At 42.6% G+C, this 26,084-nt stretch overlaps 1 protein-coding gene across 4 annotated transcripts in view; it reads left to right on the plus strand.

Moving 5' to 3' along the window:
- Positions 1 to 6,085: 6,085 nt before the first annotated feature.
- The window catches only part of atp13a2 (ATPase cation transporting 13A2), a 109,817-nt gene continuing 89,818 nt past the window's right edge, over positions 6,086 to 26,084 (plus strand). For 2 of the 4 annotated variants that reach the window (XM_087980515.1, XM_087980516.1), the window contains exon 1: positions 6,086 to 6,143. In XM_087980515.1, the coding sequence (XP_087836641.1) occupies positions 6,101 to 6,143 (43 nt within the window). In that variant the 5' untranslated portion in view covers positions 6,086 to 6,100. Of the gene's footprint in view, positions 6,144 to 18,743; positions 18,781 to 19,080; positions 19,104 to 26,084 lie in introns of those variants that run through there. The other 2 variants (XM_043675701.2, XM_043675703.2) reach the window with 2 other exon arrangements.

Consider the following 26,084-nt stretch of genomic DNA (forward strand, 5'->3'; position numbering starts at 1 on the left):
AAGATCTGTGGATTTTAGTTATGAGAAACTGGATATAGCCTGGTTGTTAACTCTGTTCTAGTGCTGAATGTAGGTTCAATCTGTCAATGGGTTGAGTTGAAGGGGGACATCATAATAACAGAAGGAAGAAGAACATGATACCTCAGTCATTTGGTGGAATGATAGAACAATGCTTATTGCATTTCAAAACACATTCATTGTGCAAAGTTACAAAATTCCTTCAAAGGGAACTTTACTCGAAGATAATTATTAAAGGAGATAGGAGGTAAGCAGGAGAGTGGGAATAGCTGTGGAATATGAAAAAGAATAGAGATTTGTTGGGAAGGATGGCCTGTTTTTGTGCTGCAACACTATGATTCTGTGACCGAATCTCTTGAAAACATCTCAAAATATTTCAAATACAATGAGACGTGTTTGTGAAAGGCACTGTGTAAATGTGAGTTTTATAACTTACTGTGTAGGAGAGTGCAAGGATAAACAGAGGTCCACAAAGGAGATGGAATAGAAATGGCCAAGTAGCTTATTTTAGATTAGTGGTGCTGGAAGAGCACAGCAGTACAGGCAGCGTCCGAGGAGCAGTAAAATCGACGTTTCGGGCAAAAGCCCTTCATATTCCTGATGAAGGGCTTTTGCCCGAAACGTCGATTTTACGGCTCCCTTTATTGAAGTTCTTGTGCGAAGGCAGCTTGCAGTACCTGTGTGTGTCTCATGGGAAAGGTGTCATGACTATAGCAAACCAGGATGAACATTTGTATGTAACTGCATTTCAATCCAACAGAGAAAGTATAAGTTGTTACTAAGATTTTGGAATTGGACTTGCATCAATGGAGAAGGTTACATCCTCAGAGAGCAAGGCCACAGGGTGATCTTGGTTCAGGTCACATTTACAGAGGATGGTGGACAGGAAACAGTCAGAAGTGGATTGATGGTCCTGCATGGAGGTGGCCAGACAAATTCTGGATTAGTGGTGCTGGAAGAGCACAGCAGTTCAGGCAGCATCCAACCATACAAATGTTACAATAGAATATGAACTGAGATACAGATGAAAGAGAATGATGTTGATGATGCTGGCAGGTGGGACTAGATTGGGTTGGGAAGTCTGGTCGGCGTGGATGGGTTGAACCGAAGGGTCTGTTTCCATGCTGTACATCTCTATGACTCTAAGTGGAAATTGGCAGTCTTTATGAGATAGGATATAGGGTCAGGAGCTTAGTTCAGGGTTGAATATTACTATAAAAATTGCAAACATTTTGGTTCAGCCTTAATTAGAGAGGATAAGAGATGGAGGTCAGTGATGAGGTTAGAGAGTTTAAAGTGGAGGAAACAAGATAATGGCTTGTTCTTATCAAGTTATAGAGTCATAGAGACATATAGCACACAAACAGACCCATTTGGTCCAAACAGTCCATTCCGAACATAATCCTAAACTAAACCAGTTCTACCTGCCTGCTCCAGATCCATATCCCTCTAAACCTTTCTTATTCCAGGTGTTAGATTTGGAATTGGTGAGCACTTTTGGTGATAGTGACCACAATTCGGTCATGTTTACTTTAGTGATAGAAACGGATAGGTATATATTGGAGGGCAAGAGTTATAGCTGGAGGAAAGACAATTACGATGCGAATAGGCAGGAAATTATAGACCAGTTAGTCTGACCTCAGTGGTGGGAAAGATGCTAGAGCCGATTATAAAGGATAAAATTACGGCACATCTGGATAGTAGTAACAGGATAGGACAGAGTCAGCATGGATTTATGAAGGGGAAATCATGCTTGACTAATCTTCTTGAATTTTTTGAGGATGTAACTCTGAAGATGGACGAGGGAGATCCAGTAGATGTAGTGTACCTGGACTTTCAGAAAGCTTTTGATAAAGTCCCACACAGGAGGTTAGTGAGTAAAATTAGGGCGCATGGTATTGGGGACAAAGTACTAGATTGGATTGAAAATTGGTTAGCTGATAGGAAACAAAGGGTAGTGATAAACGGCTCAATTTCAGAATGGCAGGCAGTGACCAGTGGGGTACCGCAGGGATCCATGCTGGGACCGCAGCTTTTTACAATATATGTTAATGATATAGAAGATGGTATCAGCAATAACATTAGCAAATTTGCTGATGATACAAAGCTGGATGGCAGGGTGAAATGTGAGGAGGATGTTAGGAGATTACAGGGTGACCTGGACAAGTTAGGTGAGTGGGCAGATGCATGGCAGATGCAGTTTAATGTGGATAAATGTATGGTTATCCACTTTGGTGGCAAGAACAGGAAGGCAGATTACTACCTCAATGGAATCAATTTAGGTAAAGGGCAGTACAGAGAGATCTGGGTGTTCTTGTACACCAGTCAATGAAGGTAAGCATGCAGGTACAGCAGGTAGTGAAGAAGGCTAATAGCATGCTGGCCTTCATAACAAGAGGAATTGAGTATAGAAGCAAAGAGGTTCTTCTGCAACTGTACAGGGCCCTGGTGAGACCACACCTGGAGTACTGTGTGCAGTTCTGGTCTCCAAATTTGAGGAAAGACATTCTGGCTATTGAGGGAGTGCAGCGTAGGTTCACGAGGTCAATTCCTGGAATTGCGGGATTACCTTACACTGAAAGACTGAAGCAACTGGGCTTGTATACCCTTGAGTTTAGAAGACTGAGAGGGGATCTGATTGAGACATATAAGGTTATGAAAGGATTGGACACTCTGGAGGCAGGAAACATGTTTCCGCTGATGGGTGAGTGCCGAACCAGAGGACACAGCTTAAAAATACGGGGTAGACCATTTAGGACAGAGCTCAGGAGAAACTTCTTCACCCAGAGAGTGGTGGCTGTGTGGAATGCTCTGCCCCAGAGGGCAGTGGAGGCCCAGTCTCTGGATTCATTTAAGAAAGAGTTGGATAGAGCTCTCAAAGATAGTGGAATCAAGGGTTATGGAGATAAGGCAGGAAGAGGATACTGATTGGGAATGATCAGCCATCATCATATTGAATGGCGGTGCAGGCTTGAAGGGCTGAATGGCCTACTCCTGCACCTATTGTCTATTGTCTATTTGGGCTGTGGAAGGAAACTGCAGGTGATGGGCACAATTGAAATATGGAGCTGATTCAATGACCAGTTACTGCGGGTCCTTGATAAGTATGTACCGGTCAGGTAAGGAGGAAGCTATCGGGCACGGGAGCCGTGGTTTACTAAGGAAGTTGAATCTCTTGTCAAGAGGAAGAAGAAGGCTTATGTTAGGATGAGATGTGATGGCTCAGTTATGGCGCTTGAGAGTTACAAGTGAGCCAGGAAAGACCTAAAGGGAAAGCTAAGAAGAGCCAGGAAGGGACATGAGAAGTCATTAGTGGATAGGATCAAGGAAAGCCTTAAGGCTTTCTTTAGGTATATCAGGAATAAGAGAATGACTAGAGTAAGATTGGGGCCAATCAAGGATAATAGTGGCAAGTTATGCATGGAGTCAGAGGAGATGGGGAAGCACTAAGTGAATACTTTTAATCAGTATTCACATTAGAAAAAGACAATGTGGTGGAGGAGAATACTGAGATACAGGCTACTAGACTAGATGGGATTGAGGAGTATAAAGAGGAGGTGTTAGCAATTCTGGAAAGTGTAAATATAGATGTCTCCTGGGCCAGATGGGATTTATCCTAGGATTCTCTGGGACGGTAGGGAGGAGATTGCCAAGCCTTTGCTTTGATCTTTATGTCATCATTGTTGACAGGAATAGTGCCAGTAGACTGGGGGATTGAAGAGGGTGAAGACATGACTGCCCAGCTGGTTCAGTGCGCTACATGCGTGATGTGGGAGCTGTTTTCGTTAGAAAGTAGGTTGAGAGGTGACTTAATTGAGATATATACGCTAATCAGATGGTTAGATAGGGTGGACAGTGGGAGCCTTTTTCCTCGGATGGTGATGGCTAGCATAGCTTTAAATTAAGGGGTGATAGATATAGGACAGATGTCAGAGGTAGTTTCTTTACTCAGAGAGTAGTAGGGGGTGTGGAATGCACTGCCTGCAACAGTAGTAGACTTGCCAACTTTAAAGGGCATTTAAATGGTCATTGGGTAGCAATATGGACAAGAATGGAATAGTGATGGGCTTCAGGAAATCTATAAAAAAATTATTTCATACACCAGTTAGCAGGCACCTCACCTGGAGTTATAGGTTATGTGCATATTTCTGCAAGAGGTCTCACAATTTCCTCCCATATTTCCCAAAACATTCTGGTATACATTAGATCAGGTCCTGGAGATTTATCCACCTTTATATTCTCTAAGACCTCCCCAACCTTCTCTTCTGTAATGTGAACTGTCTTTTTAAAACATCAAAGTTTGTTTCTTTGCATTCTCTAGACTCCGTTTCTTTGTTCACGGAAAAATTGATGCAAAATAGTATTTCTCCCATCTCCTGGGGTTCAACACAAAGACAACTTCCTTTATCTTTAAGAGACCATACCCTCTCTCTAGTTACCCTCTTGCTCATAATGTCTTTGCAGAATCTTTTGGCTTATCCTTAACATTATCTGCCAATGCTATCTCACATCCCCTCTTTGCCTTACTGACTCCTTTTCCTAATGTTCAGCTACAGGGACCAGCCTACATACACCATGAGTAGTGGGTCTATTTTGGTATAGACATTATACCAAAGAATAAACAATGTTCCCTTCCAGTCGGGACTCCTGAGTTATTAAATTGGTGACAAGGGTAAAGAAACATTTAGAACAGTCTTGACTTTCAACAAACCCTGTAAGACTGTGATGAGGAGTTATTGGAAAATGCAGCTGTTTGGGAAACTGGAACCTAATGATTTGGGTGTGGAGGATTGGACCCAGTACACTGAAAGGATGAAATACATTTTTCAGGCAAATGGGATAGAAGGGGATCAAGAAAAAAAGTCATTCTCCTGACCACTTGTGAGGTCCTGACTTTCAGCATCAGGAAGAGTTATCCTACCCAGCAACTCTTGCGTCAATATCTTTTGACAAACTGAGATATGGTAGCAGACCACTATGACACTAAACCATCTGTCACGTTGCAGTGTTACAGGTTTAATAGATCAATGAACTTCCTGGGGAAGCAGTTCCTGAATTTTACTGAGGAAGTTGGCAGAACACTGAGTACAGTTCAGCACTTTGGGAAATGTTAACAGATGCTTAAGGGGAGGTGATGGCCTAGTGGTATTATCCAAATAATACCCAAATAATGTTGTGCGGACCTCACATCTGTGGTAGGTGGTGGAATTTGAATTCAATAAAAAATCTGGAATTAAGAATCTGATGTTAACCATGAATCTGTTGTTGGAAAAACCCATCTGGTTCACTAATATCCCTTTTGTAAAGGAACTGCCATCCTTACCTGGTCTGGTCTACATCTGACTCCAGACACAAAGCAATGTGGTTGACTCTTAGTTGCCCTATGGGCAGTTAGGAAGAGGCGATAAACGCTGCCTGGCCAGTGGTGCCCTCATCCCGTGAATGAATTTTTAAAAAATGAAGCTTGTGGTAATTAATAAAATTGCAACCAGAAGGAAGAACCTGATCCGGACTTCAAGAACTCCACAGAGCTGGCCAGTTCCTGTGAACACATGGGAAATAGGGGCCTGGAAGCTTCAGATGGTGCTTGGGTTTGGAATGCCTTCAAGTAGTAATTATTGAGCAAAAATATATTTTACCATAGCTTTAAATTTAATTGCATACATGTTTTAAAAATATAACTATCAGGAAAGAGGAGGAAATTGGATTAGAATAGATAGTTTCAATTGGAAAGATAGGTCCTTTCGAAAATCTGGCACCAACCTGAATACAATGACATCCTGTACATTATTTGATGATTCTCAGAAAACTCTCTGAAAGGTCAGCAAGCAGAGAGCATACACAATATCAGACTCAACCAGCAGAGGGTGCGCAGGAGCCTTGATTTGATTTGATTTGATACATTATTGTGACATGTATCTAGGTACAGTGAAAAGTTCTGTTTTGTGTGCAGTAATGGGAGATCATAACATACAAAGATCAGAGGGTGATCGAAAAGAGCGAGGAATACAGTTATGGCTGCCAAGAAGGTGCATTAAAATCAAGATCAACATTAGATTTGAAATTTGAGAGGTCCATTCAGATGTCTAATAACAACGTGGAAGAAGCTGTTCTTGAACTTGTTGGTACGTGTGTTTAAGCTTTTGTATCTTCTGCCTGATGGAAGAGGTTGGAAGAGTATAACTGGGGTGGGAAGGGCCTTTGATGATTTTGGCGGCCTTTCCGAGGCAGCAACATTATAAATGGACTCAATGGATGCAGGGGTTGGTTTGCATAATGTTCTGGCCTGTTCTATCAACTCTCCATAGTTTCTTGTGGTCTTAGGCAAAGCAATTGCAGTACCAAGCCGTGATGCATCTGGATAGAATACTTTCTCTGGTGTATCTGTAAACGTTGGTGAGGATCCTTATGGACATTTTCTTAGCCTCCTGAGGAAGAAGAGGCATTGTTGTGCCTTCTTTACCATTACATCAACATGGATGATCCAGAACAGATTGTTGGTGATCAGCATTCCTAGGATCCTGATGTTCTCAACCATCTCCATCTCAGTTCCATTGATGTAGATAGGGTTGTGCCCTCCTCCTTGCTTTCTGGTCAATAATCAGCTCTTTAGTTTTGCTGACATTGAGGGAGAGATTGTTACCTTTACACCATGCCACCAAGCATGGTGGCTCAGTGGTTAGCACTGCTGCCTCACCGCGCCAGGGACCTGGCTTTGATTCCCACCTCGGGCAACTGTCTGTGTGGAGTTTGCACATTCTCCTCATGGCTGCGTGGGTTTCCTCTGAGTGTTCCGGTTTCCTCCTGCAATCCAAAGATGTACAGGTCAGGTGAATTGGCCATGCTAGATTGCTCAAAGTGTTAGGTGCATTAGAGGTAAAAATAGGGTAGGGCAATGGGTTTGGGTGGGTTACTCTTCGGAGGGTCGGGGTGGACTTGTTGGGCTAAAGGACCTGTTTCCATACTATAGGGAATCTAATCACTCTATCCTTGTGGAGTTACCATAGAATTACAACACAATCAACTGATAAAGCTAATTTGGGAATGTATTCGAATGAAGATGTAAAGGTCCCCAGCTCAATCCTGAAAGGGCTATTGTGGTCCTGTGATAGGGACACTATTTCAGAACTAGGAATCCCAGGTTGAGGTCCTACTGCTCTAGAGGTGTGTAATAGCAACTCTGAACAGGCTAATCAGAAAATGTCTAGAATTACAATATAGAACTCAGCCAGTCCCAGCAATGTTTCAGATGAGTTCAAGTTTATGGAAGATAAAACGTGCTAGGATAGACAGAAGTTGGCTGTAATAGTAGAATCAGCAAATAAGAAAAGTATGGATGAGGAACTGAGAAAGGAGGAAAGTTCATTGAAGTCTTGTAGGCAGTTTTCGTGATGGAACAGAAAGGTGGTCGAAAATCTCAGGGTGAAATATGATATTGTGAATATTTTCAGCCAGCGAGAGATGGATGGAGACCATAGCTAGGGACTGCAGTTTGGAGTGAGGATGATAAACAATGGCTGAATTTTTCTAATAATCAAAGAGGATTTCTGTTCTTCAAGTAAGCAGTCTGATATTTCTGCAATGTGGAAGAATCAGAAGAGTTGATGATGGGGTAGAGCTGGGTGACATCAGTGTCAACAGGACAGAAGCCTGGTTTGAGGGATGTGAGCATAGAGTTTCCAGAATGTTTCAGGGCCCCAGGTTCAAATCCTACTGTAGCAGATGATGAAATTTGAATTAAAATTAAAATTGGAATTAAGGGTCTTATGATGACTGTGAAGCTATTGTTGATTTTGGAAAAAACGCATCGGGTTTAGGAAGCAAATTGCCTCTTGAGGAAGGGCTTATTCTTGAAACGTCGATTCTCCTTCTCTTCGGATGCTGCCTGACCGACTGTGCTTTTTCAGCACCACACTCTTGGACTCTGATCTCCAGCATCTGCAGTCCTCACTTCCTCCAAATTGCCATCCTTACCTGGTCTGGCCAACATGTGTCTCCAGATCCACAATAATATGGTTGACTTTTAACTGGCCTATGGGCCTTTAGGTAGGGCAATAAATTCTGGCCTAGGTAGTGATATCCACCCACATCCTGTGAATGAATTTTAAAAAATTAAACATATTTAAAAATAAATTTGAGAGATAACGTGATTTTTAAAATACAGGAAAGGAAAGGAAGTTGGAGTTGTAGCAGTAGTTTACAAGGACATTGGGGGCTGAGAATTAGTTTTTGTTAGCTATTCAACCAGACAGACAAAGTACTATTTACCTATTTAAACCCCTTAACTATATTTCAGTCAAATTTAGTCTTAATCTTTGCTGCTCCAATAGAAATACTCCTAGAATATTACAATTCTCTTTATAAAAATAATAAATACTGCTGGACCATGTACTTAAACCTGTGATTTCTATGTGGTCATTTTCATCTCAAACATTTATTCTGAACTATCCAAATTCATCAAGACTTTTCAGTTTAAATGTCCCACTAGATGTTGATGTGCCTATTTTTAGTTTTGGAAACATACTATTTAAACAAAGGTTAAGTCAACTGCAATTATGGGTAATCTGCTATTGCGGGAGATATTGTCTCTTGTGACAAACAACCTGCTTCGAGATTCTTCAAACTTTAAATGTAGGCAATTTGTAGAGTTACTTGTCTTCAAACTATGGATTATGTACTGTCATAGTCGCCCTTGGCTATCACATCTCAAATACCTCAACCTCCAGTCCTGACTCCCACTCCTCACTGTTCTATTGTCAATCATTATCTCCCATTGATCACATCTGTGAATCCAACCACTTATATCCCCTACTTCAACAGGATTAGCCATGGTTCTGGATTAGTGGTGCTGGAAGAGCACAGCAGTTCAGGCAGCATCCAAAGAGCTTCGAATTCGACGTTTTGGGCAAAAGCCCTTCATCAGGAATAAAGGCAGTGAGCCTGGAGCGTGGAGAGATAAGCTAGAGGAGGGTGGGGGTAGGGAGAAAGTAGCATAGAGTACAATGGGTAAGTGGGGGAGGGGATGAAGGTGATAGGTCAGGGAGGAGGGTGGAGTGGATAGGTGGAAAAGGAGATAGGCAGGTAGGACAAGTCCGGACAAGTCATGGGGACAGTGCTGAGCTGGAAGTTTGGAACTCGGGTGAGGTGGGGAAAGGGGAAATGAGGAAACTGTTGAAGTCCACATTGATGCCCTGGGGTTGAAGTGTTCCGAGGCGGAAGATGAGGCGTTCTTCCTCCAGGCGTCTGGTGGTGAGGGAGCGGCGGTGAAGGAGGCCCAGGACCTCCATGTCCTCGGCAGAGTGGGAGGGGAGTTGAAATGTTGGGCCACAGGGCGGTGTGGTTGATTGGTGCGGGTGTCCTGGAGATGTTCCCTAAAGCACTCTGCTAGGAGGCGTCCAGTCTCCCCAGTGTAGAGGAGACCGCATCGGGAGCAACAGATACAATAAATGATATTAGTGGATGTGCAAGTGAAACTTTGATGGATGTGGAAGGTACCTTTAGGGCTCTGGATAGAGGTGAGGGAGGAGGTGTGGGCACAGGTTTTACAGTTCTTGCGGTGGCAGGGGAAAGTGCCAGGATGGGAGGGTGGGTTGTAGGGGGGCGTGGACCTGACCAGGTAGTCACGGAGGGAACGGTCTTTGCGGAAGGCGGAAAGGGGTTGGGAGGGAAATATATTCCTGGTGGTGGGGTCTGTTTGGAGGTGGCGGAAATGTCGGTGGATGATTTGGTTTATGCGAAGGTTGGTAGGGTGGAAGGTGAGCACCAGGGGCGTTCTCTCCTTGTTACGGTTGGAGGGGTGGTGTCTGAGGGCAGAGGTGCGGGATGTAGACGAGATGCGTTGGAGGGCATCTTTAATCACGTGGGAAGGGAAATTGCGGTCTCTAAAGAAGGAGACCATCTGGTGTGTTCTGTGGTGGAACTGGTCCTCCTGGGAGCAGATACGGCGGAGATGGAGGAATTGGGAGTAGGGGATGGCATTTTTGCAAGAGGTAGGGTGGGAAGAGGTGTAATCCAGGTAGCTGTGGGAGTCGGTGGGTTTGTAAAAAATGTCAGTGTCAAGTCGGTCATCATTAATGGAGATGGAGAGGTCCAGGAAGGGGAGGGAGGTGTCAGAGATAGTCCAGGTAAATTTAAGGTCAGGGTGGAATGTGTTGGTGAAATTGATTAATTGCTCAACCTCCTCGCGGGAGCACGAGATGGTGCCAATGAGTCATCAATGTAGCGGAGGAAGAGGTGGGGAGTGGTGCCGGTGTAATTACTTCTGCATTAGTGGTGCTGGAAGAGCACAGCAGTTCAGGCAGCATCCAAGGTCTGGATTAGTGGATTAGCTATGGCAAATGCAGGGTTACAGAGATAGGGTAGGGGCTGGGGCTGGGTGGGAAGCTCTTTATGGGGACTTGATGGGCCAAATGGCCTGCTTTCTCACTGTAGGGATTATATGATTCATCCCTACCCACTGTAATTCTCTCCACCCCCATAACCATCCAATAGATCTGCCTCCTTCTAATTCTGACCGCTTGAAGATTCCCTATGTGAGTCATGCTGTGATTTTTGGTGTTGCTGTCTGGTCTTAATATCTGAAGTTAAATGCATTATACAAATACAAGTTGCTGTCATTGTTGTGAGGGTAAAAAATATTATCATTGAACAGGCAGGAGAGTCGGAGAAATTTCTTTATATGGAACGTTGTCGGAATACGGAACATTTCTATAGGGAGTGGTTGAGACAGAGAAAATTGCATGTTTAAAAGAAAAATGATACACGTTTGAACAGAATAGAGGGCTGTGGAGTTAGAATTTGATAGTAACTGACATTTTGCTGTAACAAAGAGTCAGTAAAGACAACATAAGCCAAAAACTGTGGAACTCTTTAGAAATGTTTTGATTATTTATAAATAGTTGAATGTTCAGCAGCCAAACATTCAAACCCATTCTGAATTTCAAAATTACTTTTGATCTGAAGAAAGACATTTGAATATTCTGTAATTAACAGACACCTCAGACTCACTTTAGTGGCTTTGAAACTGTAGCCCCTTGTGGATTATAAGGCCCTGGATGTGAGTATGTACTCTGCTAACCTGTCTTAGTCTTTCTCCTTTCTTTTATTTCAGAAATGGTGTTACGTTGTTGTCAGAGTCCCAACAAGTTTCATTGCGTGCGTCTCACAACCAGTAATTTGTGAGTTGATTTTGGAGTTCATTCTGACCTTTCTCCACTCTGACAGCTGCTCTGCTTCACTGAAAGTGTGTGTCAATGTGGATGCACAAACTAGGGTGTGGTGGATAATTTATGCCTGGCAGGAACACCAAGATAGATAGGTTAACTCTATTCAGCAATTCCGAACAACAAACATAGAGAAAGTTTAGAAAGTTTAGTTGACCACTTCCTTAGCTGGCTCAGTATCAAATTTTATTTGATAACTCTATAGTAAACTGTCTGTATCCATTTTTTACATTAAAGACAGAATATACGTGTGAGCTGTTGCATTATCACGAGAGTCAGAGGATACATTTCCCTAATTTGGAATGGAAATGTTTAATGTGGAGAGTCAATTCTGGGAAGTCTGTTTAAAATTGACATGTGATTTCAGTTTTCCTTTACTTTGATTCAGAATACATTAATTATACATAATTATATTTAAAATTAATTTGATTTTAATGTTAAAATGCGAACATTTTCAGAGAACTTTATGTTTCAATATTCTGATTGGCATTTTTGAGCAGTCACTTTTTAATAAAAACAATAGACTTTCAGATACTGGAAATCTGACACAAAAACAGAAAGTGCTGGAAAAGCCCAGTAGGTCTGGAAGCGTCTATGGAGACAGAAACAGAACCACAGAATTGTCACAGCACAGAAGACCGCATTGGTTTTCTAACCGAACAATTCATTTAGTGCCATTCTCCCAATTTCTCCCTGTTAACCCCGCACATCGTTTCCCTTTCAAGTAGCAATTTATTTCCATTTGTCTCGATTGAACCTGCCTCCACCTTACGCTCATTCCAGACACTGTCTACCACAATATATCTTTGTAATTCGTAATTTGATCTTTTTAACCATGTTGCTCACAATGTGACTTATCGTAGTGCCTTTGGAAGTTTTGAATAAGAGGCATTCACACAGAACCATGCTGGACATTACTAGTTAAATGTGCCAAAGTCAGAAGTCACACGACACCAGATTATAGTCCAACAGGTTTATTTGAAATCACAAACTTTCGGAGTCACCTAATGAAGGGGCTGTGCTCTGAAAGCTTGTGATTTAACTCCTTCCAAGAGGATCCCTGACTATGAGGTCATTAATTATTCCTGTCTGATGACTTGGGAGCAGATCTAGAAGAGCTTCCTTCCTGTTGGACTATAACCTGGTGATTTTTAACTTTGTACACCCCAGTCCAACACTGGCACCTCCAAATCATGACTACTATCGACACCACTAACTCCTGGCTTAAAGTGGAGAGGATCTCCAAGAAGATCGCATATATCAACACAGACATCAAGTTTCTACAGAAATGCAGGCAAGCAGGAAAGATCCCAAAAGGATTACGGATCATGAACCCACTCAAGTGGACCTACAACACAGACTACGCAGAGAAACTTTGCCACCGCACCTCTCACAAACTCCTCAATCATCTCGTGCACCAACTCTACAGCAGGCGCCACAACCTTGAAATTCAGATGGAGTCCACACTCTCATCCTGTGCTCAGGATACAGCAGTACAATTTCGCGACATTGCCAAACAGACAAGGCGACAAAACTACACCACGTACATGCACACCGAGAACAAAAAACTGGAGAAACTTGGCATTCACACCAGTAGTAGCAAAGGCCACCCTGGCATAACATTATCACTGAGGGGAAGTCGATTATCAACTTATCGGACCACACCCTTTGACCGGAAAACATTGACATCCTGAGCAGGGGTCTCAACTTCTGCCCCACCACCAAAATGGACATCTTGGTTCTTGCAGCAGACATGGAGGAGTTCATCAGATGAATGAGACTCCAGGAATTCTTTCAAGGTGCCAGCAGTGATCCCAACGAGCCCACTGATGAACTGGAACAGTCATCACAGGGATCTGTAGAGGAGGGACCAAAGAAGGTGTCAACTTGGACCTCACCGGAGGGCTGCTGCCCTGGGCTTGACATGTATGCTCAAACTGTCAGGAAATATAGAAATGCCAGATTCATCAGCTGTACCCACAATTTAGAGCAAAACACCACCCGTTCACAAGCAACGCCATCCAGGCTCTCAAAACCAATCACAACATTGTCATCAAACCAGCAGATAAAGGAGGAGCCATTGTCGTTCAGGAAAGAACAGATTTCTGCAAGGAAGTATACCGACAACTGAACAACCAGGAACACTACAGGCAACTACCAGCTGATCCGACCAAAGAACACACCCGTGAATTAAACACATTGATCAGGACTTTGGATCCAGTCCTTCAGAATTCCCTACGTGCCCTCATCCCATGTACTTCTCGTGTAGGCAACTTCCTCTGCCTTCCAAAGATATACAAAGCCAATACACCAGGACGTCCCATCGTATCAGGCAATGGGACCCTGTGTGAGAATCTCTCCGACTATGTTGAAGGCATCTTGAAACCCATTGTACAGGGGATCCCCCAAGCTTCTATCGCGACACTATGGATTTCGTACAGAAACTCAGCACCCACGGACCAGTTGAACTGGGAACATTCCTCATCACAATGGACGTTTCAGCACTCAACACCACCATCCCCACAATGACGGCACCATGGCAACAGCCTCAGTACTCAACATCAACAATTGCCAATCTCCAAACACCGTCCTACAACGCATCCACTTTATCCTCGATCACAACGTCTTCATCTTTGACAACCAGTTCTTCATCCAGACACATGGATCAGCCAAGGGGACCAAATTTGCACCCCAATATGCCAATATCTTCATGCACAGCTTCGAACAAGATTTCTTCTCTACACAGGACCTCCAACCAACATTATATACCAGGTACATTGACGACATTTTCTTCCTCTGGACCCATGGCGAGGAGTCACTGATAAAACTACACAGTGATATCAACAAGTTTCATCCCACCATCAAACTCACCATGGACTACTCTCGACTATCTGTTTCATTTTTGAACACATGCATCTCCATCAAGGATGGACACCTCAGCACCTCACTCTACTGCAAACCCACAGACAACCTCACAATGCTACACTTCTGCAGCTTCCACCCAAAACATACTAAAACAGACATCTCCCATGTACAAGTCCTACGTGTACACTAGATCTGTTCAGATGAGGAGGAACGTGATGGGCACCTGGAAGTACTCAGGGATTCCCTCATAAGAACGGAGTACGAAGCTCAACTCATCGACTGCCAGTTCTGACGTGCCACAGTAAGGAACCGTAATGACCTCCTCAGGAGACAGCCACATGCTGCAACCGACAGGGTACCCTTCATTGTCCAGTACTTCCCAGGAGCTGAAAAACTATGCCATGTTCTTCGTGACCTGCAACACATTATCAATGAGGATGAGCACCTCGCCAAGACCTTCCCCACACCTCCACTACTTGCCTTTAAATAACCACCAAACCTCAAACAGATCATTGTTCGTAGCAAACTGCCTGGCTTTCAGGACAACTCCATTCAACCCTGTCACGGTAGGCACTGCAAGACGTGTCAGAATGTGGACATGGATACTACTATCACATGTGGGGGCACCTCCCACCATGTACGTGGCAGATACTATTGAGACTCAGCCAACGTTGTCTATCTTATATGCTGCAGGCAAGGATGCCCTGAGGCATGGTACATTTGGGAAACTGAGCAAAGGCTACGACAACGGATGAATGGGCACCTCACAACAATCAACAGACAGGAGTGTTCCCTCCCAGCTGGGGAGCACTTCAGTGGTCCAGGACATTCGATCTCGTACCTTGGGTGACCATCCTTCAAGGCGCACTTCGGGACAGGCGGCAGCGAAAAGTGGCCGAGCAGAGGCTGATAGCTAAGTTCCGTACCCATAGGGAGGTCCTCAACCGGGACCTTGGGTTCATGTGACACTACAGGTGACCGCCATACACTATACACACACACACACAAACACAAACGTATACACAGACACGCACACAGACACACACACTCCCACACTCACACATGCATCTTCTCACAGACTTAGACCACTTTACACTCATACACACATATACACTCTCCCTCACAGACACTCACAACCCTCCACTCAAACACACACACTCGCACTTCTACAGACACATGCACCCTCTCACAGACTTAGACACTTTATACTCACATATACACACATATACACTGTCTCTCACACTCACAACCCCCCACCACAGATAGACAGACACACATACAAATCCACATGCACACATTTACGTATACATTTGTGGGGTGAATTTGTACTTGCAGCGTTACATTGTACTTTGCTCAAAAACTGCATGAATCCATGTAAGACTCTGTTAACTCACTTTTTAGATTAGAATCAGTCTAAACTGACTAGCACAGACAGAGAACACAGGGGGCTAACACCTTCAACATATTATCTGGCTGACACCAGTTGTTACAGTCAACCTGAGAATGTAACTTTTTAAAAAAGGTTTTGTGATTTACATATGAAAGAAGTGAGACTATCATGGTATTCGAACAGATGAAAGACTCAACAAACAATCAAGGTAATTTTCAATGTATAATTTCAGTTATATCACATTGTAAATTTTTGCTATAAATTCTGTGTCTTACAGTTGTGTCCTCCACAACCACCTGATGAAGGAGCAGCACTCCAAAAACTAGTGCTTCCAATTAAACCTGTTGGACTATAACCTGGTGTTGTGTGATTTTTAACTTTGTACACCCCAGTCCAACACTGGCACCTCCAAATCATTCCTCCCTAATCGGTTCCATTACATGCTGTTCAAGAAAACTATCTTAGATTTATTCAACAAACTCCTCCTCAAGGCTGGTTCTGACTGAGCTGGTTCGACCAATCTACATGCAGTTAAAATCCCCCATGATAATAGCTGTACCATTTTTTGCAGGCATTAGTTATTTCCTTGTTTATTGCCCATCCCAATGTGATGTTATTATTTGGTGGCCTAGAGACTACACCTAACAGTGACTTCTTGGAATTCCTAATTTCCACCCAAATAGATTCAACCTCATGCTCCATAGAACCTATATCATCTCTCAGCACCGCCCTGATGAAAGCTGAACAATTAAGCATAGCCAAGTTTGAAAAATACAGCTTTTTAATCAGTAAAAGGATCAAGTCAGGAGAAAAAGGCAGGAAAGTGGAATTGTGGATTATCAGATCAGCCATGATCTCATTAAATGGCAGGGCTGACTCACTAAGATGAATGGCCTACTTTTGTCTTACATCTTTTGCTCTTACCTGAATGTTGCCCTTGGACAACATCATCAAAGGATATTTTAGTGTTGTATGAACACTGATGATACCCAGCTTCACCCATGGCTTACTTCTTTTGACCTCTGACATTATTAGACTTTTGTCTGCTGTCAAGGTCTGTTCACCTATCATCTTTGTGCTCACTGTCCTACAATAATTACCAGCTAATAATACCTCAATTCTAAAATTCTCATCTTATTTTTATTCCTCTTGGGCCTCCCACCTTTCTGATTCTGTAATCTCCTTTAGCTGTACAACCCTTTAATATATCCTCAGTCTTTGATTAAAGCCTCTTGAGCATTCCTAATTTTAATTGCTCCAACATTAGTGACTGTGCTATCACCTGCCTACGTCGCTGAATTCCATTCCTAACTTTTCTGCTTCTTTATCTCTCTTTCTGCTTTTAAGGAAGTAGTGATTTTAATGAAGTCAGTCAGGTAGACCTCATAGAATATGAGTTCCCTGATTGGGGCTGTTAATCTGGTCCAATCTGGGAGCCTTGCAGGAGTGTCAGAGGTTCTGATCATTCTGAGAACTGCCTCTGAATGAGTTGGATCAATGTCAAGGATATTCAATGTGTAAGTAAAGGGTGACTTGGTGGCAGGATACCAGCCTCCGTGGACTTGTTTCAAATACACTCCTTAAAACCTACCTATTTGGCCAGGCATTTGGCTGTCTAATATCTTATTGGCTCGGAGGCTGGTTTGCACATTGGCAATGCACAGTGATGCCAACAGTGTAGGTTCAATTCCTGAGGTTATTATGGATTATCCTCCTTAACCTTTTCCTTTGCCTGAGTTGTGGTGACCCTCAAGTCACCAATTGTATTCCTCTAATGTGTGAGAATAGACTTATGGTCCCCTATGGTTCAGACACCTATTTTCTTTCATAATGCTATGACATTTCTTGACATTTTTAATTATAATAAAGTGCTATGTAATGCAAGTTGTTGGTCATTGGACATAAATTGGCTGATGTATTCTCTATATTAGCTGATACTCCTCAAAAACACTACAGGTGCTGTAAATTATTTTGGAACAGTCTGACAAATATTGTCTGTTGCTGCATGTGTTTTTTTTTAGGATTACAGTTCTGTGTGAATGAGTTACTGACAATTCAATGTGATGATCATAGAGTCATAAAGATGTACAGCATGGCAACAGACCCTTCGGTCCAACTTGTCCATGCCCACCAGATATCCCAACCCAATCTCGTCCCACCTGCCAGCACCTGGCCCATTTCCCTCCAAACCCTTCCTATTCATATACCCATCCAGATGCCTTTTAACTGTTGCAATTGTACTAGCCTCCACCACTTCCTCTGGCAGCTCATTCCATACATGTACCATCCTTTGCATGAAAACGTTGCCCCTCAGTTGAGAAATAGTAGTGCTGAAATTATGTACGGGAGTTGAAGTGTTGGGGAGGCATTATTGATATACAATCTTTCATGAATGGCTTTTGTTGTGCAATAGCAGTGTTCCTAACTCTGAGTTGGGAGGCCTGAGTTTAAGTTCCACTTGATCCAGAGGTGTTCCAAAATATTTGGTTAAAAATATATACAACCTGTCAGAGATAGAGCATGTGGAATTATGCTTACTGCATTGAATTTAAGGAAGATACAAATACATTCCTCGATTTTAAAGGCATCAAAGGTTATGGAAAGAAACTGGGAGTGTGGTATCGAGATAAAGGATCTGCCACAATTAGCATAGTCTCTCAGTGGTTAACACTGCTGCCTCACCGTACCATGGACCCAGGTTCAATTCCAGCCTCAGGTAACTGTCTGTGTGGACTTTGCACATTCTCCCTGTGTCTATGTGGGTATCTGCTGGATGCTCTGGTTAAACTTGGGTTCCTGGTACAGTGAAGCAGCAGTCCTCACACAGTCTAAAGGTGCTGGTTAGGTGCATAGGCTACGCTAAATTTTGTGTACTGTGCAGTCTAGGTTGATTAGCCATAGGAAATGCAGGGTTACTGGGGTGGAATGCTTTTTGAATGGGCCAAATGGCCTCATTCACCACTAGAGGGATTCTATGGAAAAGCTAAACGGCATTCTTCTGCTCCTGGTTTGAGTGGACAATTCTACAATTCCTGATGAAGGGCTTTTGCGCGAAACGCCGATTTCCCTACTCCTCGGACGCTGCTTTTCCAGCACCACACTCTCAATTCTACACTGTCGCCTAATTCTACAGGGAAGACTCCAAGTCCCAGCGGCCTTTGCAAAGAGCGCACATGCGCAGTATGCCCGGCGTGGCGCGTTTGCGTGATGACGTACAGCACGGCGCGGCTTTGGGCGAGCGCGATGAAGAGGGCGGCGGAGGCGGCCGGTGTAAGATGAGTTCAGGTGAGAGGGGGATACGTTCCCCAGGTGAGGCGGGGAGACCGGGGCAACAAGGGATAGAGCGCAGTCTGGAGGCCTCAGAGCTATCGGTAGGGGCCGGTGATGCTGCTTCAGTGAATGGTCGGGCATCTTGTTTCATTCCCCATCACCAGCTCCCCACCCAGAGCCTCCTGAGTAGCACACAGGGAAGAAGCTGCAGTGATGGATTGAAACCACCCCCACACTGCACCAGGCTATACCTCCACCCTGTCAGCAAAACGGATGCGCTGATGGATGCTTGTTGTCGCCGAATTGCTCCTATCGGGTTCGCTAGCGGGGATGTTATAGTGAGTCCCTTCGTTAGTTATCTGGAACCCGTGCTTTATGGGCTGGAGCAAGTCGGTATTATACAGCATCTTTTAATTATCGTTAAATATCCAAAGGGATCTGAATGAGAAGGGATGGGGATTGAGCGAGAGAGGAATTTAGGAATGTGACTGAGATCTGTGTTGAAGAGACAAGGTACTGATTCAATTCTTGCTTTGCAGTTTATTTTGTTTTGATCTAAGTTATAATGTATGAGAACTAAGATGAATAATTATGCTCTGTTAAGTATATGTGTGGTTTGGCACCTTTGCTGAATCCTTGATTGGTGCCATTCACTGATGAATACTGAACTTGTAACTTTTGAAGTCAAATTTCTAGTCTGTCCATTGTTTTTGCAATGCTGATTAAGTTGTGTCTGAACATTGGTACTAGACAACTGAACAGAAGTAATACTTATTGTAATGTGGACTGTCTGTGTTCTATGGAATTGTTTTTCCAATTCAAGGGTATCAAGAGTAGATAAGCTTGTACAAGACTATTAGAGATCAGAGCTATTTATCTGTGCATGACACTGTGTGAAACTATCTTAGTTGCTTTCTTCCACAGTATTTATCATAAATTTAGCAACATAATTTTTATCTTTGGAGTGTGTCGTCCATTAACAGAGGTTTAAAATTAATCTTGAGTGAATGAAACATCCACATTTCATCTTGCATTAAATTTCACTGTATTGCAGCCGTGGCCAATATCTACTTGTATCCTTTCCTGCATTGCACTGAATTCAATATCCTTGTCTTTAAGTCTTAACTTCCTCTTTCCACAATTACTTTGCAAGTTCCTCCAATTTATTCAGTCTTATTTTAAGCCTGTTTTGTACACTATTCCAATTTGGAAATCTCTTGGCATTCTCTAATTCCTTCTTTCCTTGTGGAAAATTGCATTAGGTCTCTGGGGGTGTGAGGGGTATTTGATAGCATAGTGGATATGTTTCTAAACTAGTAAACTAAATGCTGGCTTAATGATCCAGAGATGTGTGTTCAAATCCTATTATGACGGCTAGCAAATCTAAGTTCAGCAATGAATAAAGTTTGGAATAAATCAAAATGGGACCAGGAAATTACCAGATTGTGGTTAAAAGTGCATCTGGTTCATTATTATCTTCCGAATATCCTTTCAGGGATGAAAATTTGGTGTCCTTACTCAGTTTGGTCAGACCCCAGACCAACAACGATGTGGATGCCTTTTAATCTGAAATAGTTTAGCAAGCTACTCCATTCTATTTGAGTGGGCAACAGTTGTTTGCATTTGTCTATGATACCCATTTGAATAAAAAAACATTTTCTGAAATGCTGTTTTGCTAGTCTTTTTGCATCAGAGAGCTTCTGCTAAGTCTTTTTTGAATGAGCTTTTAGTTGACTCCCTTGTGTGAAGCAACATGGGATGTTTATTTATGTTAAAAACTTCTTACTAGTAGAAAATTTTAATTGATCTGGAAAATTATGACCTTCAATTATTTGTCAAGGTGGAGCAGTGAATCTTTGAATGTTATCCAAAACTGCTGTGCCTGCATCTGTCTGCAGATCTGATATATGCCTGGGTCAGTTAAGTGATTCTACAAATTTCCAAATAATTGTCAAAAGTCTAGAATCCTGCCTTGTCAGCACAGTGACTACACCACACAAACTGATTCAGTTAACTCATTGCCATCTACTGAGAAGAATTGGGAGAGGTGATAAATGCTGACCTTGCTAATTCCATTCTCATCCATGAAAATAGTTGCATTCACTGTCTTTCTGTCAAATAAGTAAGGTGATTGGAATGTTACACTTCAATCAAGGATTGATTGTGACTGTTGGGAACAGTGGTTGTCCTGAGATCTTGAGAATAACAGCAAGGAAGTATGCTGTGTCTATTGTACCATTGTGATAAATGGTGTAGAGTAAGCAGTTTTGTTCTTTATCAGTTAGGTTGTACTTTTAAAGTGATTTGGAGCTGGGTGAAATGAGGTAGCCCTGTATATCTAACATAGAGTCATAGAGATGTACAATTGGAAACAGACCCTTCGGTCCAACTCGTCCATGCTGACCAGATATCCCAACCTAATCTAGTCCTGTTTGCCAGCGCTTGGCCCATGTCCCTCTAAACCTTTGCTATTCACATATCCATCCAGATGCCTTTCAAGTGTTGCAATTGTATCAGCGTCCACCAGCACCTCTGGCAGCTCATTCCATACACGTACCACCCTCTGTGTGGAAAAAAATTGCCCCTTTTATATCTAAATTAGAGTGGTACTGGAAAAGCACAGCAGGTCAGACAACATCCCAAGGAGTAGGAAAATTGACGTTTCGGGCAAAAGCCCTTCATCAGGGCTCTCTTTTATATCTGTCCCATCTCACCCTAAACCTATGCCCTCTAGTTCTGGACTCCCCCACCTCAGGGAAATCTTGCTGTACGCTAGAGTGTTTTTGCAAGGGCACAATGTTTGCATGTTGTTGCGTTTTTGGCTTATTTCTCAACATGCCTCTACTTCCGGGTCTGCAATAGCGTCTCATCCCCAATGTTTCATGAGTAGCAAATTTATTTTTTAAAATGAAGGCACTGTTGCTCTGCCAATATACTGTTGTTTATGTGTTTGTTATTGATGATTTGAACAATTTTTCAACAACAAATTTAGGGTGTCGCACAACATGGTAACATATTTTACGGAATGAAGAGGACTCAATGTAAAACTGCTCTGAAATTGGACACTAGATTACTGGACCATATTTCAGGGACACTTGTACTTGGGGAAAGTGTCTATTTTTTTTTTTCTCGTTAATGTCCCAGTACCCATATTCTTAAGTCTGGTAACCACACTGTTGAGGGCTGTTATATTTCTGCGAACACAGAAAATAGAATGCAGGAATGATGGTTTCAATACATAGTGTTCTGTAATTCTGATCTTATGGGGAGGCAATGGCCTAGTGGTATCGCTAGACTGTTAATCTGGAAAACCAGATAATGTTGTAGGGACTTGGGTTCGACTCCTGCCATGGCAGACATTGGAATTTGAATTCAATAAAGAAAAAGTCTGTAATTCGGAGTCTAATGATGATCATGAATCCATTGTCCCATCTGGATCACTAATGTCCTTCAGGGAAGGAAGCTGCCATCCTTATCTAGTCTGACCTACAAGTGACTCCATGGCGTTTGATACTTAACTGCCCTCTGGGCAATTAGGGATGGGAAATAAATGCTGCCTAGCCAGTGATGTCCTCATCCTATGAATGAACAGAGGAATAATAAAACAAATTTATTATTATTGATCCAGAGATTTGTTTGGTTATAGGTGAAAGATGTTTTTTATTCCTTTACTGCCTGGGCTGTGTTGAGTGTCAGTTGAAACTGAGCTGCTGTTCTTGATTACTCAACCATATTTTACAGAATGTAGAGGACTCAATGTAAAACTGCTCCGAAATTGGACACTAGATTACTGGACCAGATTTCGGGGACACTTGTACTTGAGGAAAGTGTCTGTGTTGTAACAATAGAAGAATTGAACTGAGTGTTCCCAAAGCCTGGACGATAGAAGCTTGGTTCATTCCAAATTCTGTTGGCCGTGAGTTTATTAACATCAAGTCTCCTTCACTCAGCCTATAGTTGCTGGCTTCCATAGGCTACCATTACGGAGTATTTAAGTTTTAAAATTTCTGTCTCTTGTCAAATCCCTTCCCTCATCTTGGATATTGTCATTGACCTGGAACTGAACCGGTGTAGCCGATTAAGTACTGTGGCTTCAAGAGCACCTCCAAGGCTTGAAATCCTGTGCTGAGTAACTTCCTGACTCTTCAATGCCTGTCCACTTTGCTCAAGGCGCAAGTCTGGATGTGATGGAATACTCTACTCTTACCTGGGTCAATTTTGTAAAATTCCCTTTGAAACAGCACTGCGGATGCATCTACCTTCCTGTGGATTGTAATCTCTTCTAGCTCCTGAGGATTAGGAGCTAGAAGAGATTACATCATTTGTTGTGCAGCTACACAGGAGCAAGAGCAGGTCATTCAATTCCTTTCAATCCCAAGACATTCCTCTTCCAATACTGGTCCATTGAGCATCCTCTAATTACTTCAACATTGTCAAAGAGTCATGTACAGCATGGAAACAGACCTTTCAGTCCAACTCATCCATGCCGACCAGATATCCTAACCTAATCTAGTCCCATTTTGCCAGCACTTGGCCCATATCTCTCTCAATCCTTCCTATTCTTATATCCATCCAGCTGCCTTTTAAATGCTGTAATGGTACTAGCCTCCACCACATCCTTTGGTAGATCATTCTACACATGCATGACCCTTTGCATGAAAAAAGTGCCCCTTTGGTCCCTTTTATATCTTCCCCTTCTCACCCTAAACTTACACCCTCTAGTTCTGGACCCTCCCACCACAGGGAAAAGACTTTGTCTATTTCCCCTATCCATGTCCCTCGTGATTTTATAAACCTCTATAAGGTCACCTCTCATCCTCCGACACTCCAGGGAAAACAGCCCCACCCTATTCCACCTCTCCCTATAGCTCAGATCCTCCAATCCTGGCAGCATCTTTGTAAATCTTTTCTGAACCATTTCAAGTTTCACAGCATCTGTCCGAAAGGAAGGAGGCCAGAATTGCATGCAATATTCCAAAAGTGGCCTAATCAATAAAGGAGAGCTTGCCAAACGCCACCTTCACTATCCGATCTACCTGCGACTCTACTTTCGAGCAGCTATGAACCAGCATTCCAAGGTCTCTTTCGACAGCAGCACTCCCTAAGACCTTGCCATTAAGTGTATAAGTCCTGCTAAGATTTGCTTTTCCAAAATGCAGCACCTCACATTTATCTAAATTAAACTCCATCTGCCACTCCTCAGCCCATTGGCCCATCTGATCAAGATTTAGTTGTACTATGAGGTAACCTCCTTCGCTGACTACTACACCTCCAACTTTGGTGTCATCTGCAAACTTACTAACTATACCTCCTATTTCCATCTCCAAAACTTTTATATAAATGAAAATTTGTGAACCCAGCACTGATCCTTGTGGCACACCACTGGTCATGGGCCTCCAGTCTGCAAAGCAGCCTTCCACTACCACTCTCTGTCTTATACCTTTGAGCCAGTTCTGTCTCCAAATGGCTCGTTCTCCCTGTATTCCATGAGATCTAATCTTGCTAACCAGTCTCCCATGGGGAACCTTGTCGCACACCTTACTGAAGTCGACATAGATCACGTCCACCACTCTGCCCTCATCATTCCTCTACGTTACTTCTTCAAAGATATTCTATCAAGTTCATGAGACATGATTTCCCACATACAAAGCCATGTTGACTACCCCTAATCAGTCCTTGCCTTTCCAAATACTTGTAAATCCAGTCCCTCAAGATTCTCTCCAACAACTTGCCCACCACTGATGTCAGACACACTGGTCTATAGTTCCCTGGCTTTTCCTTACCACCTTTCTTAAATAGTGGCACCAAGTTAGCCAACCTCCAGTCTTCCGCACCTCACCTGTGACTATTGATAATGCAAATGTCTCAGCAAGGGCCCCAGCAATCACTTCCCTAGCTTCCCACAGAGTTCTAGGATACACCTGATCAGGTCTTGGGGATTTATCCACTTTTATGCATTCTACAACATCCAGCACCACCACCTCTGTAATATGGACATTTTTAAGATGTCACCATCTACTTCCCTACATTCTATTATTGTCTTCAGCTGTAAAGACCCAAAGCTTTGGAGTTCCCTCCTAAAGCCTCTCCTATTTTGCCTCCTTTCCCCAAATCTACCTTTTGTGACTGAGAGTATCTGCCATAGTATCTTAAGTATTTGATAACACTCTCCTGTGAAGTGTCTTGGGATATTTTCAGACATTAAAAGCACTGGATCAAGTTGGGGAACTCCCTCCCTAATACCAGTATGGGTCCAGCTACTCTACCTGGATTGCAGTGGTTCAAGATGTCGAGGGAATTGGGAATGGGCAATGATGCTCACCCAATGATGCTCACATTCCATGAATGAATTTTTAAAAATGCAAGTATGTTTTTGATAGTTGGGTTTGATACAGAGTAGAAGGAACATTTTAATTTTTACCTGCTTGATGGTGACACTTGTTGGAAATGGAAGGTGTTCGTTTACTAAATACTAAGCATCTCTCATTTTGACTAACGCACTTTGTGCTTGTAAATTAGCTGAGTTTGGTTTGGGACCTGGGCTATTATCCATATTGTAGGTTGCTGCAAATTATGCACATTTCATAATTCTCCATAAAATGTTTTTGCAACAATAATCTGTCTCCAAGCTCAACTTGTATGTCAGCAAATGCCCTTGAATCATATTTTGATTTAAAGGTGATATTTAAGAGATGCGATTTTAAGTTGTTTTTTTGGCAGAATAAAGACTAGAATTAACAAATTCACCCTTTTTAAGTTATGAGGGGAGTTTGAATTTTGCACCACTTGTTCTATCCTTTTAATAGAAAACAGGGTTACTATTAATTAACGTTTCTTTTTTAATTTGTATTGTCAGCTGTAGCTTAGTTGGGATCAGAAGGCCATGGGACTAAATTCCACATCCTAGGATTGAGCAGAAAAATCTAGGCGATTGTGGGATCCTTCAGAGTGCAAGTTGGTTGCTGTGTTTCCTATATGAAACACACTGTTTTAAAAGTATTTGGCTATGACCTTCTTGGACGTTCTGAGGTTGTGAAAGACAATTTGTTTTCCTCTTTATGTGGCTCGTATGCTTACTTATCCAGGTAACAAAGTGTTTGTGACATAAATGCAAAATACGGCTGATATTGAAAATCTTAAATTTAAAACCCAAAAATGCTGGAAATACTCAACAGATCTGACAGCATCAGTTGAAAGAGAAGTGTAATTAATGTTTTCATATCTTTTACTACTTCATCCGAATTGATCGTTTCAGACAAAAAGTCAATGTTTTGTCAAAGGTGCTGTCAAATCTCCTCATTATTTCCAAAGTTTCTTCC

Source organism: Chiloscyllium plagiosum, unplaced genomic scaffold, assembly GCF_037043375.1.
Source record: "Chiloscyllium plagiosum isolate Xiang-an unplaced genomic scaffold, Cpla_swu_hap1 HiC_scaffold_37, whole genome shotgun sequence".
In the NCBI taxonomy this organism is placed as follows: Eukaryota; Metazoa; Chordata; class Chondrichthyes; order Orectolobiformes; family Hemiscylliidae; genus Chiloscyllium; species Chiloscyllium plagiosum.